The 27,763-nt window shown below is 31.0% G+C and overlaps 2 protein-coding genes across 4 annotated transcripts in view; one reads left to right on the top strand and one right to left on the bottom strand.

Moving 5' to 3' along the window:
• Nucleotides 1–27,149, bottom strand: LOC127726653 (putative inhibitor of apoptosis). 3 transcript variants are annotated; one of them, XM_052234097.1, is made up of 7 exons: nucleotides 26,823–27,149; nucleotides 11,875–12,185; nucleotides 10,203–10,378; nucleotides 9,491–9,590; nucleotides 7,612–7,752; nucleotides 5,223–5,375; nucleotides 1–4,589 (listed from the first exon to the last, which is right to left on the bottom strand). In XM_052234097.1, exons 2-7 carry the CDS (start codon nucleotides 12,170–12,172, stop codon nucleotides 4,390–4,392), a joined length of 1,068 nt encoding a protein of 355 aa, XP_052090057.1. In that variant the 5' UTR covers nucleotides 12,173–12,185; nucleotides 26,823–27,149; the 3' UTR covers nucleotides 1–4,389. The 3 variants fall into 3 exon arrangements, with proteins under 3 accessions (XP_052090057.1, XP_052090056.1, XP_052090055.1); XM_052234096.1 differs by lacking the exon at nucleotides 26,823–27,149 and adding an exon at nucleotides 18,650–20,056; XM_052234095.1 differs by lacking the exon at nucleotides 26,823–27,149 and adding an exon at nucleotides 13,157–13,248.
• Nucleotides 1–27,763, top strand: part of LOC127726665 (uncharacterized) — a 139,310-nt gene that overhangs the window by 76,868 nt on the left and 34,679 nt on the right. The gene's annotated exons all lie outside the window — the stretch shown is intronic.

Genomic DNA, 27,763 nt, shown 5'->3' on the forward strand with positions numbered 1-27,763 from the left:
TTCAAATTATAAAGGACATTTATTAACTCAACGAATGAATAAAACTCAGCCTCACGTCATCCAGAAAGACTTGTTTTTCATTCCACATTTTAAGATTCAAAATATAAAAAAAAATTATTTGAGCATAAGATAAAATCTTTTATTTTGTGTGTAATGTAATGGGTACACTAGAAACAATATAAGATGATGAAAATAAATGTTGAAAACTCTTGTTTCTTTTTCTGATTATATATATAAAAAGACCATATTTGTAAAAAGTAACCTTGATGTAAGGTTGATATTGTGCAAAGGCTATCAAGGTCAGTGATTTTCTAGGCTGATATAAATGCTTACCATTATGCCGGATATATACTCCTGAAATAAATATTTTTCTGTGATAATCAAAACATGTAGTAGCTATGTGTATTCATGTCAGAACCTTTTCTGGATAATTTTTGACGATTTGAAAACAAGTTTGTGCAATACATGTTGTTTACTGGACAACTTTAACATTCTTTCAATAACATTCTGATCATATTTGTAACTAACTAAATTTTGGCCACATTTGTATGCTACTATTTGACCGATTGTATGCTTATATTTCACCAGTTTGTACGCTACTATCTGACCAATGTGTATGCTGGCATTTGATATAGGATTTGACCACATTTTATATTATGGTTTGACCACATTCTTATATAATGGTTTGTTTTAATGTTTTTATTATGGTTTGATAATATTTTTATATTATGGTTTGACCACAGTTTTAAACTGACAAAATTGAAAATAGAGTCTTGGTAACAGTTTGCTATATAATTGGTCAAATGTATGATGTAGTGTTAAAGATTTTATTGAGGGATAATGGACAACTTCCACCAACACTGTTTATCTGTACATATGAATATGCATTCAGAACTCTACAAATAATTATCCTTTTGAATATATTGTAGAACCTACTTTTATCAGATTTTATTTCAATGCCTATTAAAAAAAATAAAACGATAAGGAGTCATAATCAACGTCAGTCAGAATAAAAAAAACTTCTATAGAAAAAATGTAAAACAGGAATGGAACAAGATTTTTTTGCACCAAGGATGATATTATAAGGATATTGAAGAAACACATTTTTAGTTACCTTAGGGACTTTCCGATTGAATTTTCCTCGGAGTTCAGTATTTTTGTGATTTTTATTTTTTTTTATAAATAAGGGAAACAAACGCCAAATAAATATGGAAATTATAAGAGCACCACCTTCCTTGTCTAATGAACATGAGCTTTTAAATAAAAACTGATTCGTAAAATAATAAATTAATATCAACTTGAAAATAACATATTTACATTTTATACCCGTTTGAAATTAAAATACTCAAAACTTATGTAAAGGTAAGTTAAACAAATGTACACAAAACTTGTAAAAAATCAAGTAAAAATCAGGCTGTCCTACCTGGAAGCCATCATAGGCATTACAAGACTAGTTATGACATGAACACATCGGTGATGGCTTGTACCAGTTAACTTGGTGTGATAAGAAAACCATGATACTATTAGCATCATTTCAAAATTTCTCTACACATCCTGACTTATCTGATACAAGTTGTGAATAATATGGTTTCCCAATATTTCTTCACTATTTATCTGCCATTAATGTTTCTTTCGAATCTTTGGAATAATGATATAAAATAGCTACAAAGCTATATGTAACATTTCAATACAATATGTACACTAAAAGTTTTAATCATATGAATATAAATTTACAGGAATGGTGAGATTTATATTATTGCACTTACCGGTATAATTTTTTAATAATTATTCATAACCACAAAAAATATTATATAAATCAAAAATTTCTAATACTGATAAAATCAATAAATGCATTTCTTTTAATTCTATAAATATATTTTAAAAAAATCATATTCATATAATGGCAGAGTAAATTGTAAGTGGCACATATCACATGCTTACATTTTACAGAGCTATCAGAAATATTTGGGAGAACACTGTGTGAGCAAAAAAAAATCACATTCAATAATAAAGACATAAGGTTTTAAAAAAATGACAAAATTACGTTATCTTAATTTAACTCATAGCTCTAGTTGGAATCTACCAATCAAGAATTAAAATCGATGGGGATCATATGAACTCCACATTGAAGCGAAAAAAAGACGCATTGATAGGGTAAGTATCCCCTGACACATGTATCCAGATTTAGTTATAATTTCAAGATTGGGGAAAAGGACATAATCAGTAAATTATCAGATGCACAACTTGGTTTCCAATACAATTATCCTTTGCAGACAAATGGGCAATCATATGAAATTATTTTGTGCTAAGAATATATAATACAACAATATACAACATTATACTAGCAAACGATGTTTGGTATATTTCAATAAGACAACAACCTACCTACATGTACAAATTACAGTTAGGGTTCCAAATAAGTTATGCAACAATAGACTGGTGTCTCTTCAATATGAAGAAGACTTTAGAATGCTCTATATTGAATAAACTGTAAAAATGTAGGCAAACAATAATATATTCAATTTTTGATATCATTACTTTTCTACACTTGAAAAGGGTACAAGTACATGAAAATAGTATGAATTCTATACTACAAATGGGATATTCAACGACATTTACTACCTATGAAATGTTTGCGTAGTCGGATCAATACTAAACATTGATTGACTACTTATAAGAGTGAGTAGCAAGTTTGTTATTACTGAGGTACTAAGTATTGCTTAAGAAAATGCTGGGAGACAACAATCTTGTTATTTCCTAATTAAACAGCCATTAAGTCCATGTTCATACAGCACAAGACAAACTTCAATGATATCTATACACATCACATGGCAATCAAAAAATAGTCACATATATACACATGATGAATGAGAACGCATTTTGTTTATACTGTGCTAATAGTAAATATTTCAGTTACTGTATTCAAAACCATACATATCTCTTTTCTGATATTTTCACGAATATGATTGGTGGCAACTAAAAATATATTACTGTACACCAAAGTAAAGCTTGGATGAAAAAGATGAGGACAGAACTTTACTTTAGATCTATAAAATATAATTTTTCATATTCATTTTTCTTTCTTTTTCTAATCTTTAAAACTGTTCCTGGTTAGTTATTTTGTTAATTTGAAAACAGACTAAGATGATGAGTGCAGACACATTTTTAGCTTAACATTTTAATTGGTCTAATGATAAAAAGATTTTTGAAAATGAGGATTCAGCTTGCCTAACTTTCTTTCTTGTTTTTAATATTTCTGAAAGTGACTGTCAAGTGTTCTGAAAATTTATATGTTTTTATTAACAATGTAGGAAGTGCAATAAATCAAGGGATGTAAAAAGCAATTAATCATGACAGTATTAAAATTCATACTCAATATTGTGTAAATGAACAAACATTTGACTACAATTTGTCAAATTTAACAACTGTAGGCCCATCATAATAATAATGTTTTTTTTTCTGGTGGTTGGACTTGTCAGACTGTCAATTCTCATGAAACAGTTCAAATGTATCTACTGCTTTTTAATAACAAGAAATTGTCATCATTTTCTACATAAGAGCAGGATTTTCCAGTGTGCAGTGATAAGTAAATTCCCAGTTAAAAGGTGACAAATATGGCTGCATTCAAAACATACCCGTATTTGAAATGATCAGTCTACACTACATAAGATGTTTTGAATTTCAAGCTGAAAATGATCTTCAGTGCATAGAAACGTTTGCTTTATGGCTAATCGCCTTCAAAATCTTTGCATCAATCTGGATTCTGGTTAAAATTATCGATACTAGTTACTTGTTAGATGCATCACAATGATCATTTCAAAGATTCAACTCAATTTGTAAGGCAAATAACACAGTAGTGAATATATATTATTATTATTATCTATTACATCAGTTCATATTAAAGCATTGCTGCAAGCGTATCAAAATTAAAACTTATTTTGGCATGGTGCATAATTATGTGTTTCAGCAAATTTTATGAAGGTCATGTCAAATCAAAGAAGTCTATGACATTAAAACTATTGTTGTCATTCAGCAATTTGCACTGAGGTGTCAGACATTTTTTGGCAACATCAAAACTATAGGAATATCTGAGATAACCATATAATAAACATATATAGATGCAAATATCAATAATAATGAATGATAAACATATATACAGCTGCAAAATATATATAAAAAACACCAGTTACTCACAGTAAATAAACAAACAAACAATCCAATATTAATACCATGTTATAAAGAACATAAAAATCATTTCTTTAATCATACACATAGTTATTTCTTATATTTGACACATTTTTTAAATAAGTAAATACACAGTAATGATTTATAAGTATATTACCAAGATTCCAAAAACATTAATGGCAGATATGCTACTACATGACTTGGTTATTTAAACTGGACTTTGACCGAACCTTTGATTTCTGACCTACATACTGGACATGATTTCAGGGCTGGGGCACATTGGGAACAGGACGATAAATGACCACAGGGTAAAATCACAATAGATACAGGCATTTCACAACAAATCTTGCACTGTGTCTGTTCTTTCATTTCTTTGTTTTCCTCTGCTATTTTCTTTACATTATCTATTGAAAAAAACAACAATAAACAATTTAACTTGAGGATATGTCTATCTTTCACTTGTTAGGAGCCAATGAAAATATCGTGATTTTGAATCACATTGCAGGATAGGCTAACCAAATTAACGAATTCATATCACAATACGTTCAATGTGATACAACAAATATCTCTTCACACTGGAAACAGATAGCAAATAACAACCATAAGAGAAAAAAAATTACAAGATATTCTGTACGCTGTCTTTTATTAAGTGTTTGCTTTTAAATGGTTTGTCATTCTAGTTTTAAGAAAAGGGATACACTATTGCTATATTTTTTCTACTCAGACCACAATCCGTGAAAATTACTCCAATTGAACCTGAAAATCTTGCACTTAGTTCTGTTAAATCAATAAATGATGGAAGTGACAACACTTTACATTTTTTTTTTATAAATTTTTCAAAACATTTTAATGAAAAAAAGATAGTTGTTACAATGATATAAGATGGTGAATTTTCACCATCACCAGAAATCTGTTTCACAATGAGTGATTTTGACTGATTCATATTTCAATACTGTCTAATAATGTTTTTATTTTTTCGTTATATCATAAATGTAAGAAAATGTGTTATTCTAAAGCCTATTTAGGAAGTCACTAACCTTTCGAAAGAATTTTTCTACTCTTCATGCTTACTACAGAATGTTTAAGCTTAGAACTTATCGGTACAATTAATTCTGACTTTGCTATTTCACCACTCTCTTCTATTTTGTTAATCTCTTCCATTAAATTCCTCGCTGACATTCCATTCCAGCCTAAATTCAATATATGAATAACATACAAATTAAGAAAATTCCAACAAGTCTCTAATGTACCTGTTAAAAAGTTATAAAAATAGAGAACTAAGAGTAATGGATGTTTTTGCCATTGTCAAGCATTTTACCTGAAGAGGATAGAGACAGTTAGTCCTATAAAAGAGGGACGAAAGATACCAAAGGAACAGTCAAACTTATAGATCGAAAACAAACTGACAACACCATGGCCAAAAACAAAAAGACAAACAGACAAATAATAGTAAAGATGACTCAACACAGAACACTAAAGACTAGCAACACGAACCCCACCAAAAACTGGGGGTGATCTCAGGTCCTCCGGAAGGGTAAGCAGATCCTGCTCCACATGTGGCACCCGTCGTGTTGCTTATGTTATTACAAATCCGGTAAAAAGTCTAATTCGGTAAGTCACATTCGTGAAAAGGGAAGGGTATTGTAGTTACGACATAAGGAACATATCCGATATCATCTGTGAAACGGTTATTCCATAACGGTCAACCAACTCGTGATGGCATCCGTAAAATTTACGAAGGGATGATTTCAACTTCACTATTTAGAATCTTGGTTTAATAGCTTCCTTGTGAGCAGCAATCCTCTATCAAGGAAATCATGATAGGAAATACAAGCCCGGGAATATCGTATCAATTGGGAGATGAATACTCCGTATGCAGGCGCTGCTGGAATGTTGCTACATAGACATGGAAAGTTCACAATTGGGAAGCTGAAATCATCTCTTTTGTCGTAAAGTTTTGTTTTCAACTGACCCTCATTGTCAATTTCTAGAAACACGTCCTCCAAACGTAACAAATATGTTGTCAATCAAGAAATCAAGCATCTTGATAATGTCAGTTTCAGAGAATTTTTTGTTTGAATAAAAAATATTATCAAGATATATGACTTGATGACTATTAAAAGTTTGCTTACAAGAAAGCTTTCTAAGAACGTCAACAGTAAAAGAATATTATCAGGTAAATTGTCTTATGTTTGTTGAGGTCAACAAATAAGACTATTGCCCTATAGCTATTTATAATAAATAAACAGAAAGTGAAGCTAAACATGCTTTTATCTGCACATAAAAACTAAAAGCAATTTTTATAAAGTTGCAGTAAAGTTTTTTTTCTAAATCTACTTCAGTTCTTGATTATACAACGTGCATTACTCAGTTTATGGACATGAATAACTACTAAAAACTATATTATTTAAAAAGAAACTAAGGGAGAGTTGAAAATCTTGCTGAAACATTGTTTTTGGTCTTTGCAAGGTGAATATTTTTGTTACATCTAAATAAAGTTGTTTAATTTATCTATGAAATCATTTTAGAATACTCTTTAAAAATGGGTTTAAATTTCTTATCTCAAAAAGTAAGAAGGGAATCTGCTTTATTATAAGAAAGTAAAACTGTAGTGTTTATACATCATATGACTCCATTTTATTAGTATCTTGATCTCCATCACCAAAAAGTTTAATGACATTTTTACACAAAATCAATATCCTTGAGATGTTTGACTGACTGTGTGAACATTTACAACCTTAACATTTCCCATACAATCAGCAAACATTCAGAAAGAAGGATATTAAGTAATTATTACTTTACCTGATGTGCTGACTGTTTGTCAATCCATCGCTTTAAGGTAATATATTTCAATGAGAAGAAATTTCATAAAGAATAAACATCCAGTGTTTTCATGAAATATGAGCATAGAAACACATTTTCTGCATGATACAAAAAATAGCAGTAATAACTTGGTTAGAAAAAAAAGTATATGCTCAAATAAATCAAATTGCCACTAAAATCTAAGTATGGTTTCTGATTATTTGCAACGAAGCTATAAGACTGGCAGCCAAAAAAAATTAAAGCTTTGCCATTTCCTTTACTGAATTAAAGTCTTGTCGGCATTACAAACTAGTAAACAGTAAGTTTCACTTTTGAGATGATTTGCTGCACAGGTCATAACTAGCCAAACTGAAAATTTAATTATGGACCAGCTTAAGTTTCAACTTTTCACTACTAATTAAGTGTTTCCTTAACTTCAGAAATAAGTTTTGGACTGCTTTGATTCTTTTCTTGTATAGTTACATGTATTTCTTAGATAGAAGTTGCAGAAACAATCTGGTTTAAAAATTATAAAAATAATTCTTTTAACCTTTAAAAAGCTTTAATCCCTAGCATGCATGCAGAAATTTAGCTCTCATTCCTCTGATCAATTTTGGAGTTTACCTTTCTCTTTCAAAACTCTATCAATAACTATTCTAATAACTTTTGGTAAATATCCCATTGTTAGTATACTCTGAGCTGCATCTGTCAGCAAAGGGTTTTTCTTCTCTGCTTTTTTAGGAGGTTTCCCACTTGGTAAAAAATCTATATATAGACAAAAATATAAATAAATTGATATACAACACTGTTATAAAGAAATATCAAACTCCTTTAATTGTCTTCTGGTCATTTAATAGGTAAGACTAGTGAACAGCTGAAATGTTACCTAAAGTATAGGTCACACCATTTAGTTTATTGTACTTCTTAGACCTACACTCCAAAAAAAGGAGCGAGCAAGGAAAAATTTAAATAATTTTTTTTTCCCCAAAATTATGTTTTCAGTGGCAAAATAATTTTCTTCTAGTCAGCAAAGATGTTTTTTTAAATAATTTTATTTGAATTATTAATTAAGAGAGCGGCATTATTTAAAATATATTGAACAAGAGGCTGTCAGATTTCCTGCAGAGGTTGAACCCTGAAGAGTTGAGCTAATATGGACACTACATTTACGCTCAAAACAGCTCTGAATTTGGATTGTGATTGAATATTTAACACAGCATAGGTTTGTAACAAAAAAAAAATGAATGTTAGAATCAGCATATGAAAGAACCTTGAAATTTCAATTTTTGATGAAATCAATCAAAAAGTTTAATTTTGGACCCTTTGGACCTCAATGTGGACCAATTTGATCAAGGAGCCCACAATCCAAAATCTCTAAATTCATGGTTAGATTCAGCATTTCAAAAACCCCATAAATTCATTTTTTGTTGAATCAAACAAAGTTTAATTTTGGACCCTGATTTAGACCAACTTAAATACTGGGCCCAAAATTCTAATATTCAAATACAGGTTTAGATTCAGCATATGAAAGAACCCCTTTATATATCTAATTTATGTTAAAATGAAACACAAGATAATGTTATCCATATACATGTAATCTTCTGTTTATAGGGAAATAACTTAAACTCAAAATGATAAACACATAGTTCTCTTAAGTTATATATGATTTTACCACTACAAAAAAGTTCTCTAAAATTAGATATGATGTTATATATATTCATTTTCAAATTATAATTAATAGAATTAGATATGGTTTAACCACTATAACATTGTTAGAATCAGCATATCAGGAATTCAATTTTTGATGAAATTTAACCAAAATCAGAAATCTAAATATATGTTTATTAATTGACAAATTAAGCTTATTATTTGAAGGCGTTCACTAAATCAAAAAATATATATATATATATATATATAGCATTCAGAAAATTAGTTTATACAGAATAACAAACAAACCTACCACGAAATTCTTCAAAAAATCAAAAATGTCATTTATCATTAATACAATGTCTTTAAAAATCTATAAAACTTATCTGTAAGTGTAATCAAACTTTAACCATTTCTGTTCAAAAGGAAATAACTCAATCACATAATAAGTACCACTTTTTACTATTGGAAAGGGAAATAACTCAACAACGAGAAAAGCTAAAATCTTGAAAATTGAACTTGACCTTCATTTAGTCACAGAAAACAACATATCAAAATTTGAAAAAAATTCTTGAAATCCTTTTCATTTTAACGAACGGACACTGTTTGGCAGCCGCCAACAGACCGGCCGGCCGCCCGCACGCCCGCCCGCAGTTCATCCCCAAATCAATAACCTATTTTTCCTTCGAAAATCCGGTTAAAAACAATAATGAACAGATTTTTATTCAAGCAAGCAACAGTGTTTTACAACACAATGAGAATGATACTTAATATATATTTAGCATTGCCTTAATCAAATTAACTGATATCTTCTCAAATCAGCGATTTTGTAAATGAATAAGTTGGTAATATAAACCTCTGCCTTTGTCCTCTGATCTAGCAATTCCATCTTCTTCACAGTCACTATTGTGACTATCGAAAGTTTGTGCTATGCCATCTGTATTCAAGGCCTCCTCCTGATAAATAAAAACAATAACATTTAATATTTTTTCTGAATGATAGACAGATATCATATACTCAAACATGCCAAAGGACACTGGATAATTTTTTATACAATGTAATGATACAAAGTAAGATATATAACTTTTTCACTGAACATTTTTACATTTTTGTTGTTGTTTTCTTTAAAAAAAAATGCCTTGAATTGCAAATTTCTTTCTGGTCGATGAGCATTCACTACTTACAGTTTATAATTGCGACATTGACATCTTATTTTTATGAAAGCACAAAACAAATTTGCTGTGAGTATCCATGGGGACGTTTTTCTGATTGTTTGAATAGCATTTGTTTCTTGAAATATATTTTGCAGATGTCATTGTTCTGTTGTTAGCTGTCTTATTGGCATATACTTCTCGTCTCTTTTGATTCATATTCACTTGAATATCTGCATAACAGACTTAACAAAAACGTAAAAGTACACATAACAGTTCACAATTTCCTGTTTTAATCGATAACTCGAGCTCTTTATATTTGTGAACGTAGTAAAATATTAATAGTCGAAACATGCATAAAAGGAAATAAAAGGAAATACAAAGAAAGCTCAGATGACAATATTTAAAGTTAATCACCAGTTGTACTCTTCTGACAGCATCTTGTACTGTTGCAATGAAATCCAAGCCTTTCTTGTCCTTGAGAAACTGGCATTCTTGGGACCACCTAGCATGTTCTACAAAAGGATTGTCCTCAGAGTCCCAATTCTGTAGTCCAATACCACAGTGAAAACATCTCACATGATCATTGTTGCCTGAAATCAGTACTTCAATTGTTTCTATTTCTATTGTGACGAATACTTCTCAGTCAACCTATTTTTCTTCATAAAAATTCAAAATCCTGCTACAAATTTACAAATCTGAAGGTAAACATTTAGAAGTTTGTCACACCTATCAAGCCTACATGTATATAAGCCACATCTTAGAGTAAAACAATTTTTATACACATTAACAATGGTATATTTATCTATTTATAGCAAAGTCAGCTATCTTGGTTATTTCATGTATAGACAGGATTTATAATCTTTGGTAAGCATAAATGGTTAAATGTGATAGTAATACACAAACAACTGATTTCCAAAAGTTCTCCGTAAAGAATGTACAGGATAAGTTAACACATGTGTCACATTATATAAACAAGATCAAAATTGAGAAAGTGGGAATCAATTTTTCCAAATACATTAAGTGCTATTTTTAATCTATTTTTGGAAATACCAAATTTTAAAAGACAACACATTTAAATACCATTCTTATCAAGATGTCAAAGCTATAACAGGTAGGTCTAATTAATTCCGCATTTTTATCTATTTACAAAATGTATTTAAAGGTTTACAATTTGGAATCACTTTTAGAGATTGGTAAATAAAAAAAGATACATGATTGAACAAATTTAGTTTAACTTACATTCATGTTTTATATGATTAACAACTTAATTTGGATTTGACATGTTTGAAGTTGTTTGTATTTTGGTTTGAGAAATAAACATGATAAATGCAATTAATAGTGAAAGCGCTTTAAAATTTAAAACTTTTTACCCATACAGTGTAGTTTCTTTTGATGCCAAAGAAAATGTTCAATGATATTTAACAAGAATTATAAATATCAGCTGATTTAAAGTCATATGAAACGAGTGACTGTTGAAAAAAAAAGTTAATCCATTTCCTGAACCAATGAATGCATATATCATAAACTTAGTCTTCTGTGCATGATTTTATCATTTTTTACGCATCCATTTCGTATAATCGTCAAAAAAGTCTTTCACTCGGTCAGGGTTGTTGTGAAAATATGGCAGCTAATTAATGGTCGTGTTTTGAAGCCGAAGTTTACCGAATGTCACCTTTGTAAACAATCAACAAAGAAGCATGGATATTCAGGTAAGCACGTGTATAACATGTACAATACAATATAGATTATTTCGATGACGGAGCGCTGTTTACGTTTGTTGACTCTCTCTGCCAATTTGGTTTCCCCTTCGCACATGCGTAATTGCGATCACCAGATTTTTACGAGAAAGGTCACTGCATACGGAAAACATGTCGGCAAATTGTTGGCTGGAAGCAAACAATTCAGAAAAAGTAAATTTCTCAAAATTTGGACAAACTAAGGAATTTTCTTTAGAAAAAAGTATATGTATAGAAGTTTTATAATGAAAACTAGCCATTTAGTTATAAAAAACATGTGCATCATTTTAAAAAAAAATTGTATATTTGTCACAGCAGGACCTGTTAAGTAAAAACAAAGTTTTGTATACCTGTATAGTAAAACCCAGCCTCTGCCATAGTTTCTGGATGTTGTTGTATACTGGTTGGCCATGATTGAAATGTTGACAATCTTATACATGTAATTGAGTATTGTGGATATTTAGGTCCTCGTCTCGAGTTGTGAGAACTGTTTAATGTTGTAGTCCTACTACTATCTGTTTCACTTCGTGTATTTTGATTAAAAAAGTCTCCAACGTTTCCAGTAAAACTCAGACTTCCATTCCTGTATGTGCCTGGTAGATCATTTCTACTGAACCATGCCTTTGCTATGTCATTCATTCTATTCATAAGTATTCACATTCTGAAAAATAAAAAAAAAATGGGGAATCTGTTTATGGGACACAAATAATGCCCCCGCTTGTATATAACGTTATAAAGGGACATAACTCAAGAACTGTAAAAGTGACGCTACCCAAATCTGTACTTGATCTGAGTTTTGTGGTAATAAGAATTGTTATTAAGTTTCATAACATTTAGTTTAGGCAAACTTAAGATAGAGAACGGAAATTAAAAAAGCAATTGTTGCATTTGTAAAGGGGCATAACTCTAGAATGGTAAAAGTGACGCCACCAATGTTCTATTGAATATGTCATTTTAGTGTTTCTGTTGTGTCTTTGTTCTCCTCTTATATTTGATGTGTTTCCCTCAGTTTTAGTTTCTAACCCGGATTTGTTTTTTTCTCAATCGATTTATGAATTTCGAACAGCGGTATACTACTGTTGCCTTTATTCATAACATTTGGTTGAGTCAAACTATGTTAGAGAACGGAAACGAAAAATTCAGCAATTTTTTTATTTGTTAAGAGCATAACTTTAGAACAGTAAAAGTGACGCCACCAAAATTCGAACTTGATCTGTGTTATGTGGCAACAAGCATTTTGTATAGGTTTCATAACATTTGGTTAAAGTTAGAGAACGTTAACCAAATTTGGGACGTACGGACGTACGTATGTACGTAAGTACGTACAGACGGGCATGGGAAAAACTTAATGCCCCCTCCTCTACGGTGGGGGCATAAAATCAAATGTACAAGATTATCTAAAGGAATTTATTCACATGCATTATAGACATTTTTTTAAAGAAAGACTTTGAATAATATGAGATTTGTGGCAATTTGAAAATAAGACGGAAACCAAACAACAATAGTATACCCAAAATACTTTCCTTTCAAATCTGTAATATGTCATGTATATAGTTATGTTCTAGCGTTAAATAATTGCATGAATTAATAATGACCCCCTCCAATATTAAATTTTCTATTAATTATACATACTTGTTCATGTTGTGAAACACATGGTGATTTTCTAACATTTATTTTGAAAGATTGTGCAGATTATTTTATATACCTTATTTACAAGTGGTGATATAACAAAAAATAATAAAGACGCAAATAAAATTAAGTATTATGTAAACAAGGATTATGAAGACGCAAATAAATTAAGTATTTTGTAAAAGTTCTTTATATCCTGAGCTAAAAAAAGTTTGAGTGGATTTTCCCTAGCTATATTTAAATGAAAATTTCAATAAGACCAAATTTAGAACTTACATCATAACTTTTGTATACTTAAAAGTAGGAGGAGCTAGTCAATCTAAATTTTGATTGGCTGATAATGACAACTGTACATGGATAGTATAGCGTAAAATTTCATTCAATTGATAAGCTCTAGAGAAGGAATAAGCAATTACAAGAAGATAAAAATAGTCAAGTGATAATGAAAAATAAATATTCAATACATTGGAGCTAGACAATCACTTGAGAGTTTACACAACATTCACACTCTGAATCATATATCAGTTTAATGAGTTTAAAAATACTGAGAGATTATCCTTTTAACAGGTATCCTATTGTACTACTATAAGATAATCTATTCTCATGATTTATGTATGGATATATGCCAATTCTTGGATTTTTTTCAGATTTATTAAAAGGATGAGCACTTCTAAACGGTCCCCCTTGGCATTGAAATGCTGCATTTCTTTTTTTTTTTTTTTTATTGTACTTTCACATACTATGCTCTAACTTCAGAAATTGTTGGAGGCATTATTGCAATCTAATAAAAGATGCAAGATTTATTATTGCTATTTCAGACGCCCGGTATTTACGTTTGACGCCGGAAGCATACCTATGACGTCATATAGTTTAGGGCTAAAGAAGAGAACATCATTTCGCGAAATTTTTGTTTAATGAAAATTTTAAACTGAAATAATGACTAAAATTGAATTGTGTATTTATTTTGCGTCGCCAGGTAAACTCAATTTGCGACAGTAAAACTACCGATGGACGTCAGCAAAGCTTCAAATACAGTTATCTCTTAATTATTGCGATTTCAGAAAAAGCTTCATACTGATATATTCAGAAATCTAGTTCTTATTATTGTAATACTCACACTGTCTTATTTCTTATTAGTTTACTAGATCTGTGGTCAGATTTGGTAAAAATTAAGCAGTTTAAAATACAAGTTGAAGCTATAATTATATCCACAGTGGACAAAAAGAAATGAAAAAAATCAAAATGCTAGTTGGACAGCCATGTTGTCAAGTTTGGATAGGCTTAATATATGACTGTCATTAATATTTGTGATAACAACTTATGTATTTGTTATGTTAATGAATATGTTTAAGTGGAATAATACTCAAAATTACGTGTAACGACAAGTTAAAGAGTACTGAAGAAAAGGTTTAAAATATTTTTTTGTAATACAATATAATTATGTAATAGAAAAGAAAGGATATGGGGTATCCATCCATGAGTCCATGACACAACATCAGTACATGCCAAGCTATATCATACAAGTTTATCTCCTTCAGAAAGTTGCTACATTATGCCAACTGTACTCAAAAAATTAATTTTATACTTCAACTATCTACATAAAGCTGTAAAAATTTTGAAATTTTTCAATTATCTACATGTAAGTGTGAAAATTTTAAAATTTAAGACTCGAAATAGGTTAGTTTAATGTGTATTCAAAGTGGAATTGTCAAAAAAAAAATTCTCAATAATTTATATAAATTGAAGGAATTAATCCCTATAAGCACATGACTGAGTGTCTCAAGTACAATAGATTTTCTGTGTGCAGTTGTTGGTCATTCAAATGAATGGAATATAATCATATTGTTATATTTTTCATTGGAAAATTTTGATCATCTTTCTTGGTGTTCCCAGCTGTGTTTTTATCAACCAATTTTCTCTTTTGACACTTTGGTATTCTACTCTTATATTACACACCACGAAACCCAAACAATGTGGGGAAAAGAAACATTTTACTCATGCAATATATTAAAAGGTTTACATTTTAAAAATCTAAATCTAAATTGTATGAAAAGGTTGGGGAACAAAACACCAGTGGCACTGCCTATAAATTAAATATTGAAGTGGACCCCCCAGAGGACATCATGCCAAATTAGCACATTCCTTTTTCAAGATTCACCATGTTCAGTGAACCATGAAATTGCAGACAAACCCGTATTTTCTTTAGTGTTAAAAAACCTTTCATTGATTTAAGAAATGATTGTAATATTTTTTTCTTTCTATGAAGAAATAACATCAAAAATGTGGTGCACACTGAATAAACCACCCACGATGCACGTTACTTAAAAGTGTTCAGGTGTAGGTTATTTCGAATAGACAGAAAACATATTACAGTCATTCCTTATAAATTTAATTTAAAATTCCAATTTTAAGGATTAAATCATGAAAAAACGTTGAGAACATCACGGTCCCGTAACAAAATTATGTCTATGAGTTGAAAGACAATACATTTTAGCCAACCAAAAGACGTGTACCCAAAATTAAATTATTATGCAAAAGCCTTTGAACAAAATAGTTTGTAGTCAATTTTACCTAGCTGTTTAACTCTTAAAACGTTCTACAAATACTATACAAAAAACAAAGAAGTGTTGCTGCCATGAATAAAATCGAGATCATTAAATAATGATAAACAATTATAACTGGTGGATCTTGTCATAATTATACATGACTTTGTATATACTACTAGTGTTCAGCATGTTAAATGAGTGTGTATTTATTAAACAGAATGTTAACATAATGATTTTATTCTTCTTCTTTATCAGGTTTGTACATGCTATATTTGTCTTATTGAATATTTTGAACGTGAGATTTCTAAAAGTTGGTTCAAAATAGATTTTTGCAATAAAGCTAATTTAATGTCACTCAAACTGTGGTCTGACAATCCTGCATGTTAAAAATATCCTACAAAATTCCACCTTACTAAAATAGCAGTATTAACATTTTCTATTTTTAAACATGGTTAAGATATACATTGAAAAATACTACAGTTAAATTGAAATTCTAGCCCTTTTATGATGAACTGTCAGGGGCGTAGCTAGGCTAAAATGATGTGTACTCAATGCCGGGGAAGGGAGTCATACGGCAAGGGGGAGCGGCCCCCATGCAGAAGCTCTGGGGTAAATGGTGCAATATCTTGCATTCTCACGATTATAGAAATTTTATTGTTATTGTCATGCTAAAGGTGATGGGTAGTAATTTTGAATTGCTATAAAAATGTCCAAACTAAGCTTTCATACAATTTTTCTTTCGAAAAATCTTCCATATTCATAAGAATCAGACATCATTTGAATTAAAACATTTTATATTCAGTTAAATATGTGTGAAATTCAAATTTCTGACCAGTTGAACAGTTTGGTTTTATAAAACAAATTGCAATTTGTCAGAATTTTGAATAAGTTGCAATAGGTTGAGAGCAACACTCACAGTCAAGTCATCAATTGATGTTGATTGGATATCAAATACAATAGAAATATATAGTGCCACCACATGTTTTAATTGTAAGCTAATCAGTCTCAACCCAATCAGAAAATCCAAATTCCAAGCCAACACCGTGCAACTTAAAGGGTATTTTTTTTACATAAATAAATCGAATCACATATTTGAAATAATATCTATAAAAGTGATGCAGGCGTGCCATACATTTCTGTAAGTGCAGTCTTTCTTAAAACTTTTAATTCTCAAAGTTTGTTCTTAAAAACAAGGACCATTTCCTTTCCTTTCTTTTATTGAATATGTCAAAAACCGTGTGTGCTGAATGATTTGTTTTTCACGGTATATCTTCTATAGACCAAGCCAGATAAACGCTTGGTTTTCATTGTATTTCTCAAGTCTTCTCATGGTACTGAAAGACCGTTCTGCCGTTGTCGTCGAATTAAAAATAAACGGCGAAGACTTTGCACGCAAATTACCCTTAACAATCCCCGTTAAACTTAAATTTGTCTGGACTGTTTAAAAAATCTGTAACGACGAAGTATGGAAGACTATACATACCTCACAGGAACATCATAAGAATGAATCGCTGCCCATGATCTCTTTAGAACGTCATATTTTATTTCATCAGTTATTTTGAAATCTTCAGAAAAGATGTCAGAGTAAGGAGGCATAGTAGACGTAACAATTGTGTTCTGAAACCCCGAAAACTCAGCTATTTTTATTGTTTGCATCAGCAACACAATATATCACGATGCTGGTTCCGTAAATGAAAAGAGTAGACTAGTTTCCTGAACGGAATATAGCTACAAAGTGCGTAGCTACTGCGGTCGTATCAGGATGCGCTCAGCGAAGCATTTAATTTTAAATGGGTTGAGCCCCACTCCTAGCATTTGTAATTCGTAAGTTTCTAAAACTAAATGAAGTTGGTTAATACTCTAATTAATCAATCAATAAGAACAAATTTTGGCACAGAAATTATCCGAATATGATCTCTACAACACCTTAATACAATGTATATATTTAATGCCTGCAGATTTATATATATAAAAAATGGTTCTGCACAAACACAGTACCTGGCCCAAGATAGCTGCTATAAGTGTAAAAGTGTTATGTTAACTGTCCAAATTTAAAAACCCTAGATTGTGTGTAAATGAAAGGTAAAAAAAAATGTCCATTTATCAGTAAAATAAAAAAAGAATAGATAAATAAATACATGTATTAAAAAAAATTAAAAAAAAAAATGCTCATGTTATGCTTTCTTTTGATCATGAAGAAGCCTTTATCCTAGTTTCGTAAAAATTCAATGAAGGTTTGACAATATTATTGATGTTGATAAAATCTAAACAACCGACTTAAGGTAGATGATTGCAACAAAGGAATGTATGATGACTATGAATCATTTCCTATGCTAGACAAAAATGTCACACTGCAAGGTTACATTTTGTGTATGGTAAGGTTTAAATATGTTATTAATTCTAAATATGTTGAATGCAGTTAAGATTAAACTGATTATTACTGTAATTTCCTGAAGTATCAAAATGTTAGCAAATCTGTATTAGTCATTTCAAATTGTAATTGTTCTTATTTGTCAACTTATTTATATCATGACCCGAAACACCTTTGATCAATAATCCAATCAAACAGAAGCCAAAGTGGCAATCAGTTTCTACTCTTGACATTATTCAATTATATTTGAAAATTCCAAACTTGATACCCAGGTAAAACTTCCAAAATAGCAGATTAGGATATCAAAATAATTGAAGAGAAAATTTAAGACTGAATTATGCTATTTATTTTATATGATTTATCTGTATTTCTCCAATGAAATAAGAAAGTGATCTATGGGGTTTATTAAAAGTCATATATTTGTCTTAACTGATGATCAACAAATAGCTTATGTGCAATGCATGTTTTTGATTTATCCAGGAAGGGTTGTGTCAAAACCGGTAAAACCAAAAAATTGTGACAGTGGAGAGAAGTATCTCATTGGTCAAATCAAAAATATGTATATATCAGTTAACTTACCATTGACACACTACTCTCCACCACCAGCACTAACTAAAAATCCATGTTAAATTACTTAAAATTAAATCAACTAAGTCTTAAAAAGTTCAAACTTTCAATTGTTCAAGGTCATACTTTGCAATTCAATTCATTTATATGTACCACTATTCAACTTATGCATGCAAGGACACATGCATTGCAATGTCATTTTCAGAAAATTCACCAGGAAGATAAAACATATGCTTGTGCTGTTTATATACTAGAATGTGGACAATTTTTTCGCCAGCCTACCTACCAGATCACTTTGTCACTCAGAGGTTTATCAAGTCATATCATATGTGCGTCATAAGGACTTCAAGGAGTAGTTACCATTGCACATGTGTTATTTTTGAATTAACTAAAAATAGAAAAGGGAAAAATTTACTTTATTTTTATCACAAAACGTGAAGTATTGGAAAACCGCTTCAAAGGCGTTATTTTTCTTTTATCTGCATTTTCCCTTTTCTTTTTTTATACAATATAACCAATGCGCCCATTTCGACAACCTCAACATGGACTTTTAAGGAAATTATATTAAACATACTATATACAGTGTAAAACAAAAGTACCACAAAAAATAAAGAAAAAAAAAAAAAAAAAAAAAAAAAACACACACACAATCAAACTATAATATTTTCCATTGATTCTCTCTTAGTTCTTTCAGTTTGATCTTGTGATTAAGATTTTAGGAGGGGTCCTACAAAGCACCATAATTTTAAAAAAGGATAGCACTGGCAAACGGGTACATGCATGTAGCACAGCAACGGTAACAAAACCACTTTCCATGGGTGATTTTCAAGTGTCAGCTGTCCTAGTCCCCTACGAAACATTTTGATAGTTAACTCGATGGAAGAGTTTTGACTTCGATTTGGAAATTAAAGGTACGCACATGCGCATTATCACTGATCTTTTAACTCGAGTCAACCAGAGTTGGACGAATCGAAGTGGGCCAATAATTGTACATTATTTTGATGATCGCCTGCCGGTTTTGCGGTGCTGGAAGACGCAAGTAACGGGATGCGGTAAATAGTTGAATGTGACTTCCATCACCACGTGAACAAAATGTAGGCATCGTCACACATCGATCGAAGCCTTCAACTTCTTTAGATGGCACGTGCATTTTGCGAAGTGAATATCAATCTTAACATTTATTTCTGGTGAGTGTCCTCTGTTTTATCAAAAATCAGTTCATTTATCAGATATCGTCCAAAAGTTCAATAGTTTTGACTTTCTTCTGAAAATGATATTTTATATTGCCACTAAAATTCCGATAAATTCAGTAATAATAGAATTTGGAGGTGGTCGGCGATTTCTTACACGGTATAGAAACTATAATTTCTTAAACAGTTAAATGTTATACAGGGAGTAACAAACTGCACGTGTACTTTATATAAAACCGACCTTTTCAGTTCTCTTGAAACATCAGGGCGAATGGATACGATCATGCACCGCCGAGTTGTTGCAAAGGAACATGATAGTATGAATACAAGAAAGATAATTTTGCATTTTTATTTTTTTAAACATTTTAAATGAAATAGGCTGTTGTATCATTTGTTCTGTTAGCTAAAATAAGTTGCCGTATAGCTAATCAAGGTAAACAAAAACTCGGGGTGGGGAGATAACTAATTTCAGTTTTATGATATACATTTTGTACGATGAAATCAAGAAATTAAGGACAAATATATTACAAGGTTAATGCTAAGTATCTGAAACTTATTCACGTCGACTCGATACTTCTCACAGTTGCAGATAAAACCACTGTCGTAAATTACATCAGATATATATTTGCCAAAACTATTTATCTTCTATAAAGATAGAGTAATAGCTATACATGTGTAGGTATATTTTTGGTAAAAATATATGTTGGGGTATGTATTTTTGTTAACATAAACATGTCTTCAATATAAAAAAAAAGAGAAATTTAGACATCTAGAAACAAAAGACTTCTGTCAAAGGATATATAAACAACTACAGGTCACTGGAATATAATCGGCATTTATTACTTTGACTAAATAAATTTAGTGATGCATTTTATGAGTTCTGATGGTACATGTAGTAGCAACTGTATAAAACAAGAAGATGTGGTATGATTGTCACCAAAAAAAAAAAACAGGTTTTTTTTTCTGTTGGGCTTTTGGCCTTTAGACATAGAAAATTGCCGAAAGCTATATCTCACCCCATGTATTGTATTACCTGAACCAATTAACTACTTTTGTCTTTAGTTTGACCCGGCCGAGGACCGAACCCACGACCTCTCGCAGGCTACTATGAGACCACAATGGCTGTTTCAATTAAAACAGGAACATTTGTTTTATTATTGTTAACTTAAAAACTATAAAAACGTTAATTTAAGTATTAAACATAAACAATTATTATATTTATTTATGTTTTATCTATGGTATCCCCAATTATATTCATTTCAAATTTAAAATATACCACAGTGACACTACATGTATGTTCATACTTTTCGTCTACTTGATATTTTAAGCAATACATGTTTTCCATAAAAACAATTACATATATATATTTTTTTTTGCCTTTGGCTGCATTACTTTACGATTTACAGTCAAATGACGAAGCGTATATATTAAACCACCACCACCACCACCACCACCATCCTTATCATCATCATTCATTTTTATTTGGAAACCTCAAAAGTTAAGTTCTATCATTTATCATAGTATATTTATCTTCATCAGTAGTAAGAACCACTCCAGGACCGAACCCATCGAGAGAAGACAATTTGGTTACTGAAGGCTTTTGGCAGACTTTTACACGGAGACACAACACCACAAGGTAATGCTCTTATTATATGCGAGGGTCTGAATGAGGTTTATAGAATAGAGAATAATGAATAAGGATATGGGCAAAAGAAAAGGATAGAAAATTGGGTGTTAAATTATAAAGAACAAATGGGATGTGGGATATTCTGTATAGCCTTTAAAAACTTTCTACTAGATGGCGTTGATATACCTTTTCATTTTTTTTTCTCAGGATGTTTTTAAACGATGACAAAAAAGAATACGATTTTACCGCAATTTTTTATCAAGCTGATAACAAAACAAATGACCTTAGGATTATCTGCTGAACCATAAAGTATGATAACATGCTAAACAAAGACATGCAACCTTGCAAACTTTTCATAATTTACGGATAAGCATCCAAGGCTGATGTTAAATTGGTATAATCTTGTTATTTTTCTTCTTCTAAGAAACACAATCACAACTTCATGGTTGTAAAATGTAATAACAATATACACGATGGAACGCCATAGAGTAAGATACATTCATACAGTCAAAAGTATAAGCGGTTATAAGCAATGTATACATTCTATTCAACATTTTATTTAATACATATATGATTTGCATATCAAGAAATACTTAAATTTGATTGGTCCGTTAGCATTTTTTCCCTCGGTTTACACTTCGATAGACCATGTTGCCGAAACTATTTTCATTACCTTCATTGTGATTTATTTATGTGCGATACAGATGCATGGGATCAAGGGGTTCAAGCAAATTGAGATTGAAAAGACAAATACATAACTGTTATTTCTATTCTAATGAATAATACACTAAAGCTTGAAAAATATATTATAAATTTACAATAAAATAAAATTCCGCAAAATGTCATGAATGAACTACGCGGGTTATTCAGTGTGCACCACATTTTTGCTGATGTTATTTCTTCATAGATAGAAAAAATATTACATTCATTCCTTAAATAAAATGATAAATATGGTATTGATATTACTTTCAATAGATGTGTCTACCTTCCACAAAGTATCGACAGTGACACGGACAGAAAATCGATCAGCGTTTTTCATACACTATATGCAATATGCCAGTATACATGCCCGAACAACCTACACAACCGATATTATGTTTAGTGTTGTATTTGATAATAGAAGTAACCGCAAAATGGGAACAGTTTAAAAGTTGTCCAAGAGGCCAAGATAGAATTGAACGTCAGAGGAATTTATGCGGTACTGCTTCATTGTATCATTGTATTCCTGATGATAACTGCCAAATGCATCAATTTTGTACTGATCCACAAGCATCACCGCCAATAGAAACACTCTATATTGTCAACGATTCATTACATTTTGAAAGTATAGAAAATATTCCGTCAACAAATACGGAGTTGTATGGGGATTTGACCTTATACTTCTGCCAGTACTTTTCAGAGAAAATTTCAAACGATGAATTATTCAAATACATCATAAAAAGGCTAGATATTGAATTTAAGGGTCGCCCTTTGTTCAAACTGCCTTGCAAATTTCCTGATGATGAACATATTATGCCTACATTGGATACTTGCAAGATACAAAGTAAATGCTTTCAAACAAGAAAGATGAAGAGCTTCCGACTATTGACTTTTAACAATGGGACATTGGTAGCACACGAGTTTGAAATAGGTTTGTCAAACCGAAGTAATATTTATACGGTAGGTTTTCTACTATGTGTTTTAAACAATAACACGTTGAACGAATACATATTCCGTGCAGAAAGCATCTCCACAATGAAAAACAATGCGCACTACTATGGAATAGTCGTTGGAATTCTTGTCATTATAATCATGATTATATTTGCAATCTATGTCAGAAAGAAGTGTTGTCAAAAAGAGGATGCCGGTACGGGATGTACAACAGATCCTATGTTGAGCACCTAGTTGAACAGGTCGGGAAGACTACCTTATATGGATATGCATAAATTAGCATACTTATGTTCTCTCACATGTACATTTTTATGTAATTGTTTATTTACATATGACGCATTTTTTTTACCTGCGTTTTTGACCAATCCATTAAATGAGTAACAATGAGTTTATAGATTAAGGAAGAGTTGTTTCTATGCGAAGAAACGAGTGTTTGAATTACCCGAAATATAGCCCTTACTATGATTGATGATTACACGAAGATTTCAGATATTCGTCCACAAGACAGCAACGAAACAACGGAGAAAAACACAATTACCCATAAGATAAACTTTCATTCAGATAGTTAAAAAAATAAAGGATCCTTGAATATTGGGTTCGTAAAAAAGGGGAAGAATAATCGAAAAATTGCTACCTGTTAAAAACTTGTTTTACTTAACATTTTGTATGTTTTTTAAAAGCTTCAATATATTGATTATGATTTTTCATATATTGACAGTTTTGTCCAATATAAAAAAATAAAATGTGTACTGATAATGTAATGACCAAAAATCTTGGAGCTTGTTATAACTAATGTTATGACATTGTGTAGACGAAGAAGTTATGACTTTCATGGTTCAAGCACGAAAAGACAGCTTCGATGGTCTCGTGGTAGCGTGTTGGCTTCCAGTGCAAGGGGTCTTTTGTTCGAACCTAGACCGACACACCGACTATGATTTTACATGCTAACATGTTTCCTGCAGACTGTTAACTTGTTAGCTATCACGTTGAAAATCAGACTCAGTGTATTGGTTTTATACAAAGCAGGGTTAATATTCATATCGCATTACAATGTTCTCGTCTTAAATATGCATTTAGTTTCCTATTTGATGTTAATCCTTTCAATTTATTTGACAGGAAGAATGTTGAGTTCGACTTTGATTTCAATACCCATTCTTTAGCATTAACATTTTATAATGACTATGTCAAGGTGTTTAGAAATTGCAGAGTCATATCCTACATTTTAAAACAGAATTTTCAAAGTACTGACAATTCTTTAAATGTAGGAAGTGATTGTTTTGAACTTTTACATAATTTTTAAAATAAAGTGGGACTCTAATATGTAGAATTTAATGCTGCTTTTTAAAAAAATATACGAAATGAAAGCAAGTGACCATCACATTCTGGATTCAATTCTCATATTTACAGATTTTCGAAACACAAAATTTTGAATCTGAAAGTAAAACTTCAAACACAAAACTTCTGCAGAAAATGTCTAGTGAGATGAAAGCAGTATCATTTCAATTAAAATCAATTATTATGATACGCCATATAGCTGAAATTGCAATATGGGGATGTCTATTCGAAAGTACATAATTATTATACATGTATGTTTGCCGTATAGGTTTTGCTCATTGTTGAAAGCCGTACGGAGCCTTTAAAATTGTATTTAATTGCATTCAGTAATATCACTGTGGCATGTTTTTAACAATTGAGCAGCAGTTTGCTAGTCATTATAAAAATCAGTGCAAAATATATTAATGTATGTCTCTCATTAAGAAATTGGTCTAATGGTTAAGTAACGATTAGATTTTTGTACATGGACGTTAATGTTTTTTAAGAAAATACTAGTCTAATATTTGTATACGTAGTCTTTTACTAATTTTTTTCACATTCTTACACGAAAACAGCTGTCACTACCATTAAATTATACATTGTCTTTTTTTTTTTTATTATTGTTTTTTTTATCATGCCAGAACCATTTAATGTAACATTTGTGTTCTAATAAATAGCCTGTAGTGTGTATTGAATGGTGTTTGGCGCTTTAAAATCTTAGAAAAGGTTATTTGCAAGGTTGGGTTTCTTTTTAACAAGTTGTATGTTATATCGGTCATTCAATCACTAAAACAAATTACTAGAAGGGTGTAAATAGTAAAAAGCAAAATTGAGAATGGAAATGGGGAATATGTCAAGGAGACAACAACCCGACCAAAGAGCAGACAACAGCCGAAGGCCACCAATGGGTCTTCAATGCAGCGAGAAAATCCCACACCCCGGAGGTGGTTCTCAGCTGGCCCCTAAATAAAATTGTGTGCTCGTTCAGTGAAAATGGACGTCACACTAAACTCCAAAACATATAAATGAACTCAAATTAAAAAACATACAAGACTAACAAAGGCCAGAGGCTCCTGACTTGGGACAGGCGCAAAATGCATGTTTTTCTTCGAGAAGACCTAAACAAATTCCGATATGAAATTAAGTTTGGAGAAATATCATGCGTGTGAATACATTTTATAATTGCAAAATATTTTTGGTCCGCCAATTGGAAAATGAGGGTAGATTAAAAAGGGACAGAAATTAATCCATGCAACAGGCCAATTATTGATCTAAAGATTTGTTGCAAGGGTTTTTAACGTACAGAAAACTTGACACTCCGTTCAAACGAGGCATCGAATTTAAATTTCTCATTCCGACCGGACATGCATGGCTGCGTACTTATACATCCAACAAACCCAATCAGACGCCCCATTTTGGCAAATGATTTTCTGATTGGAAGAATAGCAAAACGCAATCTAATTAAAATATAGAACTCGGATTTCGTTATACTGCATACGAGATCTAACAACTACCCGTATAAGGTTTCACTTCTAAAGGATGTTGCATGTGACTTTTTCAACCAATCAGAATTCTAGTTATCCAATCTGAACAGCGCACGCGGAACATATACTTGAATGAGGTTCATTGAAAGGTCCCGAGGGTATCCAAAAATAAAAACAATGGGACTTAAAATTTATCGCTTCGATTGTTAATCGTTTGGAAATAGTTTTTAAATCTCTTTCGTCGTCATATTGTAACTATAGCCATGAATATTTGAAATATGTGACTATGAATCATTTCCTATGCTAGACAAAAATGTCACACTGCAAGGCTACATTTTGTGTATGGTAAGGTTTAAATATGTTATTAATTCTAAATATGTTGAATGCAGTTAAGATTAAACTGATTATTACTGTAATTTCCTGAAGTATCAAAATGTTAGCAAATCTGTATTAGTCATTTCAAATTGTAATTGTTCTTATCTGTCAACTTATTTATATCATGACCCGAAACACCTATGATCAATAATCCAATCAAACAGAAGCCAAAGTGGCAATCAGTTTCTACTCTTGACATTATTCAATTATATTTGAAAATTCCAAACTTGATACCCAGGTAAAACTTCCAAAATAGCAGATTAGGATATCAAAATAATTGAAGAGAAAATTTAAGACTGAATTATGCTATTTATTTTATATGATTTATCTGTATTTCTCCAATGAAATAAGAAAGTGATCTATGGGGTTTATTAAAAGTCATATATTTGTCTTAACTGATGATCAACAAATAGCTTATGTGCAATGCATGTTTTTGATTTATCCAGGAAGGGTTGTGTCAAAACCGGTAAAACCAAAAAATTGTGACAGTGGAGAGAAGTATCTCATTGGTCAAATCAAAAATATGTATATATCTGTTAACTTACCATTGACACACTACTCTCCACCACCAGCACTAACTAAAAATCCATGTTAAATTACTTAAAATTAAATCAACTAAGTCTTAAAAAGTTCAAACTTTCAATTGTTCAAGGTCATACTTTGCAATTCAATTCATTTATATGTACCACTATTCAACTTATGCATGCAAGGACACATGCATTGCAATGTCATTTTCAGAAAATTCACCAGGAAGATAAAACATATGCTTGTGCTGTTTATATACTAGAATGTGGACAATTTTTTCGCCAGCCTACCTACCAGATCACTTTGTCACTCAGAGGTTTATCAAGTCATATCATATGTGCGTCATAAGGACTTCAAGGAGTAGTTACTATTGCACATGTGTTATTTTTGAATTAACTAAAAATAGAAAAGGGAAAAATTTACTTTATTTTTATCACAAAACGTGAAGTATTGGAAAACCGCTTCAAAGGCGTTATTTTTCTTTTATCTGCATTTTCCCTTTTTTTTTTTATACAATATAACCAATGCGCCCATTTCGACAACCTCAACATGGACTTTTAAGGAAATTATATTAAACATACTATATACAGTGTAAAACAAAAGTACCACAAAAAAATAAAGAAAAAAAAAAAAAAAAAAAAAAAACACACACACAATCAAACTATAATATTTTCCATTGATTCTCTCTTAGTTCTTTCAGTTTGATCTTGTGATTAAGATTTTAGATGGGGTCCTACAAAGCACCATAATTTTAAAAAAGGATAGCACTGGCAAACGGGTACATGCATGTAGCACAGCAACGGTAACAAAACCACTTTCCATGGGTGATTTTCAAGTGTCAGCTGTCCTAGTGTCCCCTACGAAACATTTTGATAGTTAACTCGATGGAAGAGTTTTGACTTCGATTTGGAAATTAAAGGTACGCACATGCGCATTATCACTGATCTTTTAACTCGAGTCA

Source organism: Mytilus californianus, unplaced genomic scaffold (genome assembly GCF_021869535.1).
Source record: "Mytilus californianus isolate M0D057914Y unplaced genomic scaffold, xbMytCali1.0.p SCAF_18, whole genome shotgun sequence".
Lineage (NCBI taxonomy): Eukaryota > Metazoa > Mollusca > Bivalvia > Mytilida > Mytilidae > Mytilus > Mytilus californianus.

Coding starts and splice junctions, on each gene's coding strand:
- LOC127726653 (XM_052234097.1), bottom strand. CDS start 12,172: ATGAATAGAATGAATGACATAGCAAAGGCATGGTTCAGTAGAAATGAT. Junction 5,376..7,611: donor TAGAGTTTTGAAAGAGAAAG/GTAAACTCCAAA, acceptor TATTGAATTTAG/GCTGGAATGGAATGTCAGCG. Junction 4,590..5,222: donor TAGAAAAATTCTTTCGAAAG/GTTAGTGACTTC, acceptor TTTTTTCAATAG/ATAATGTAAAGAAAATAGCA.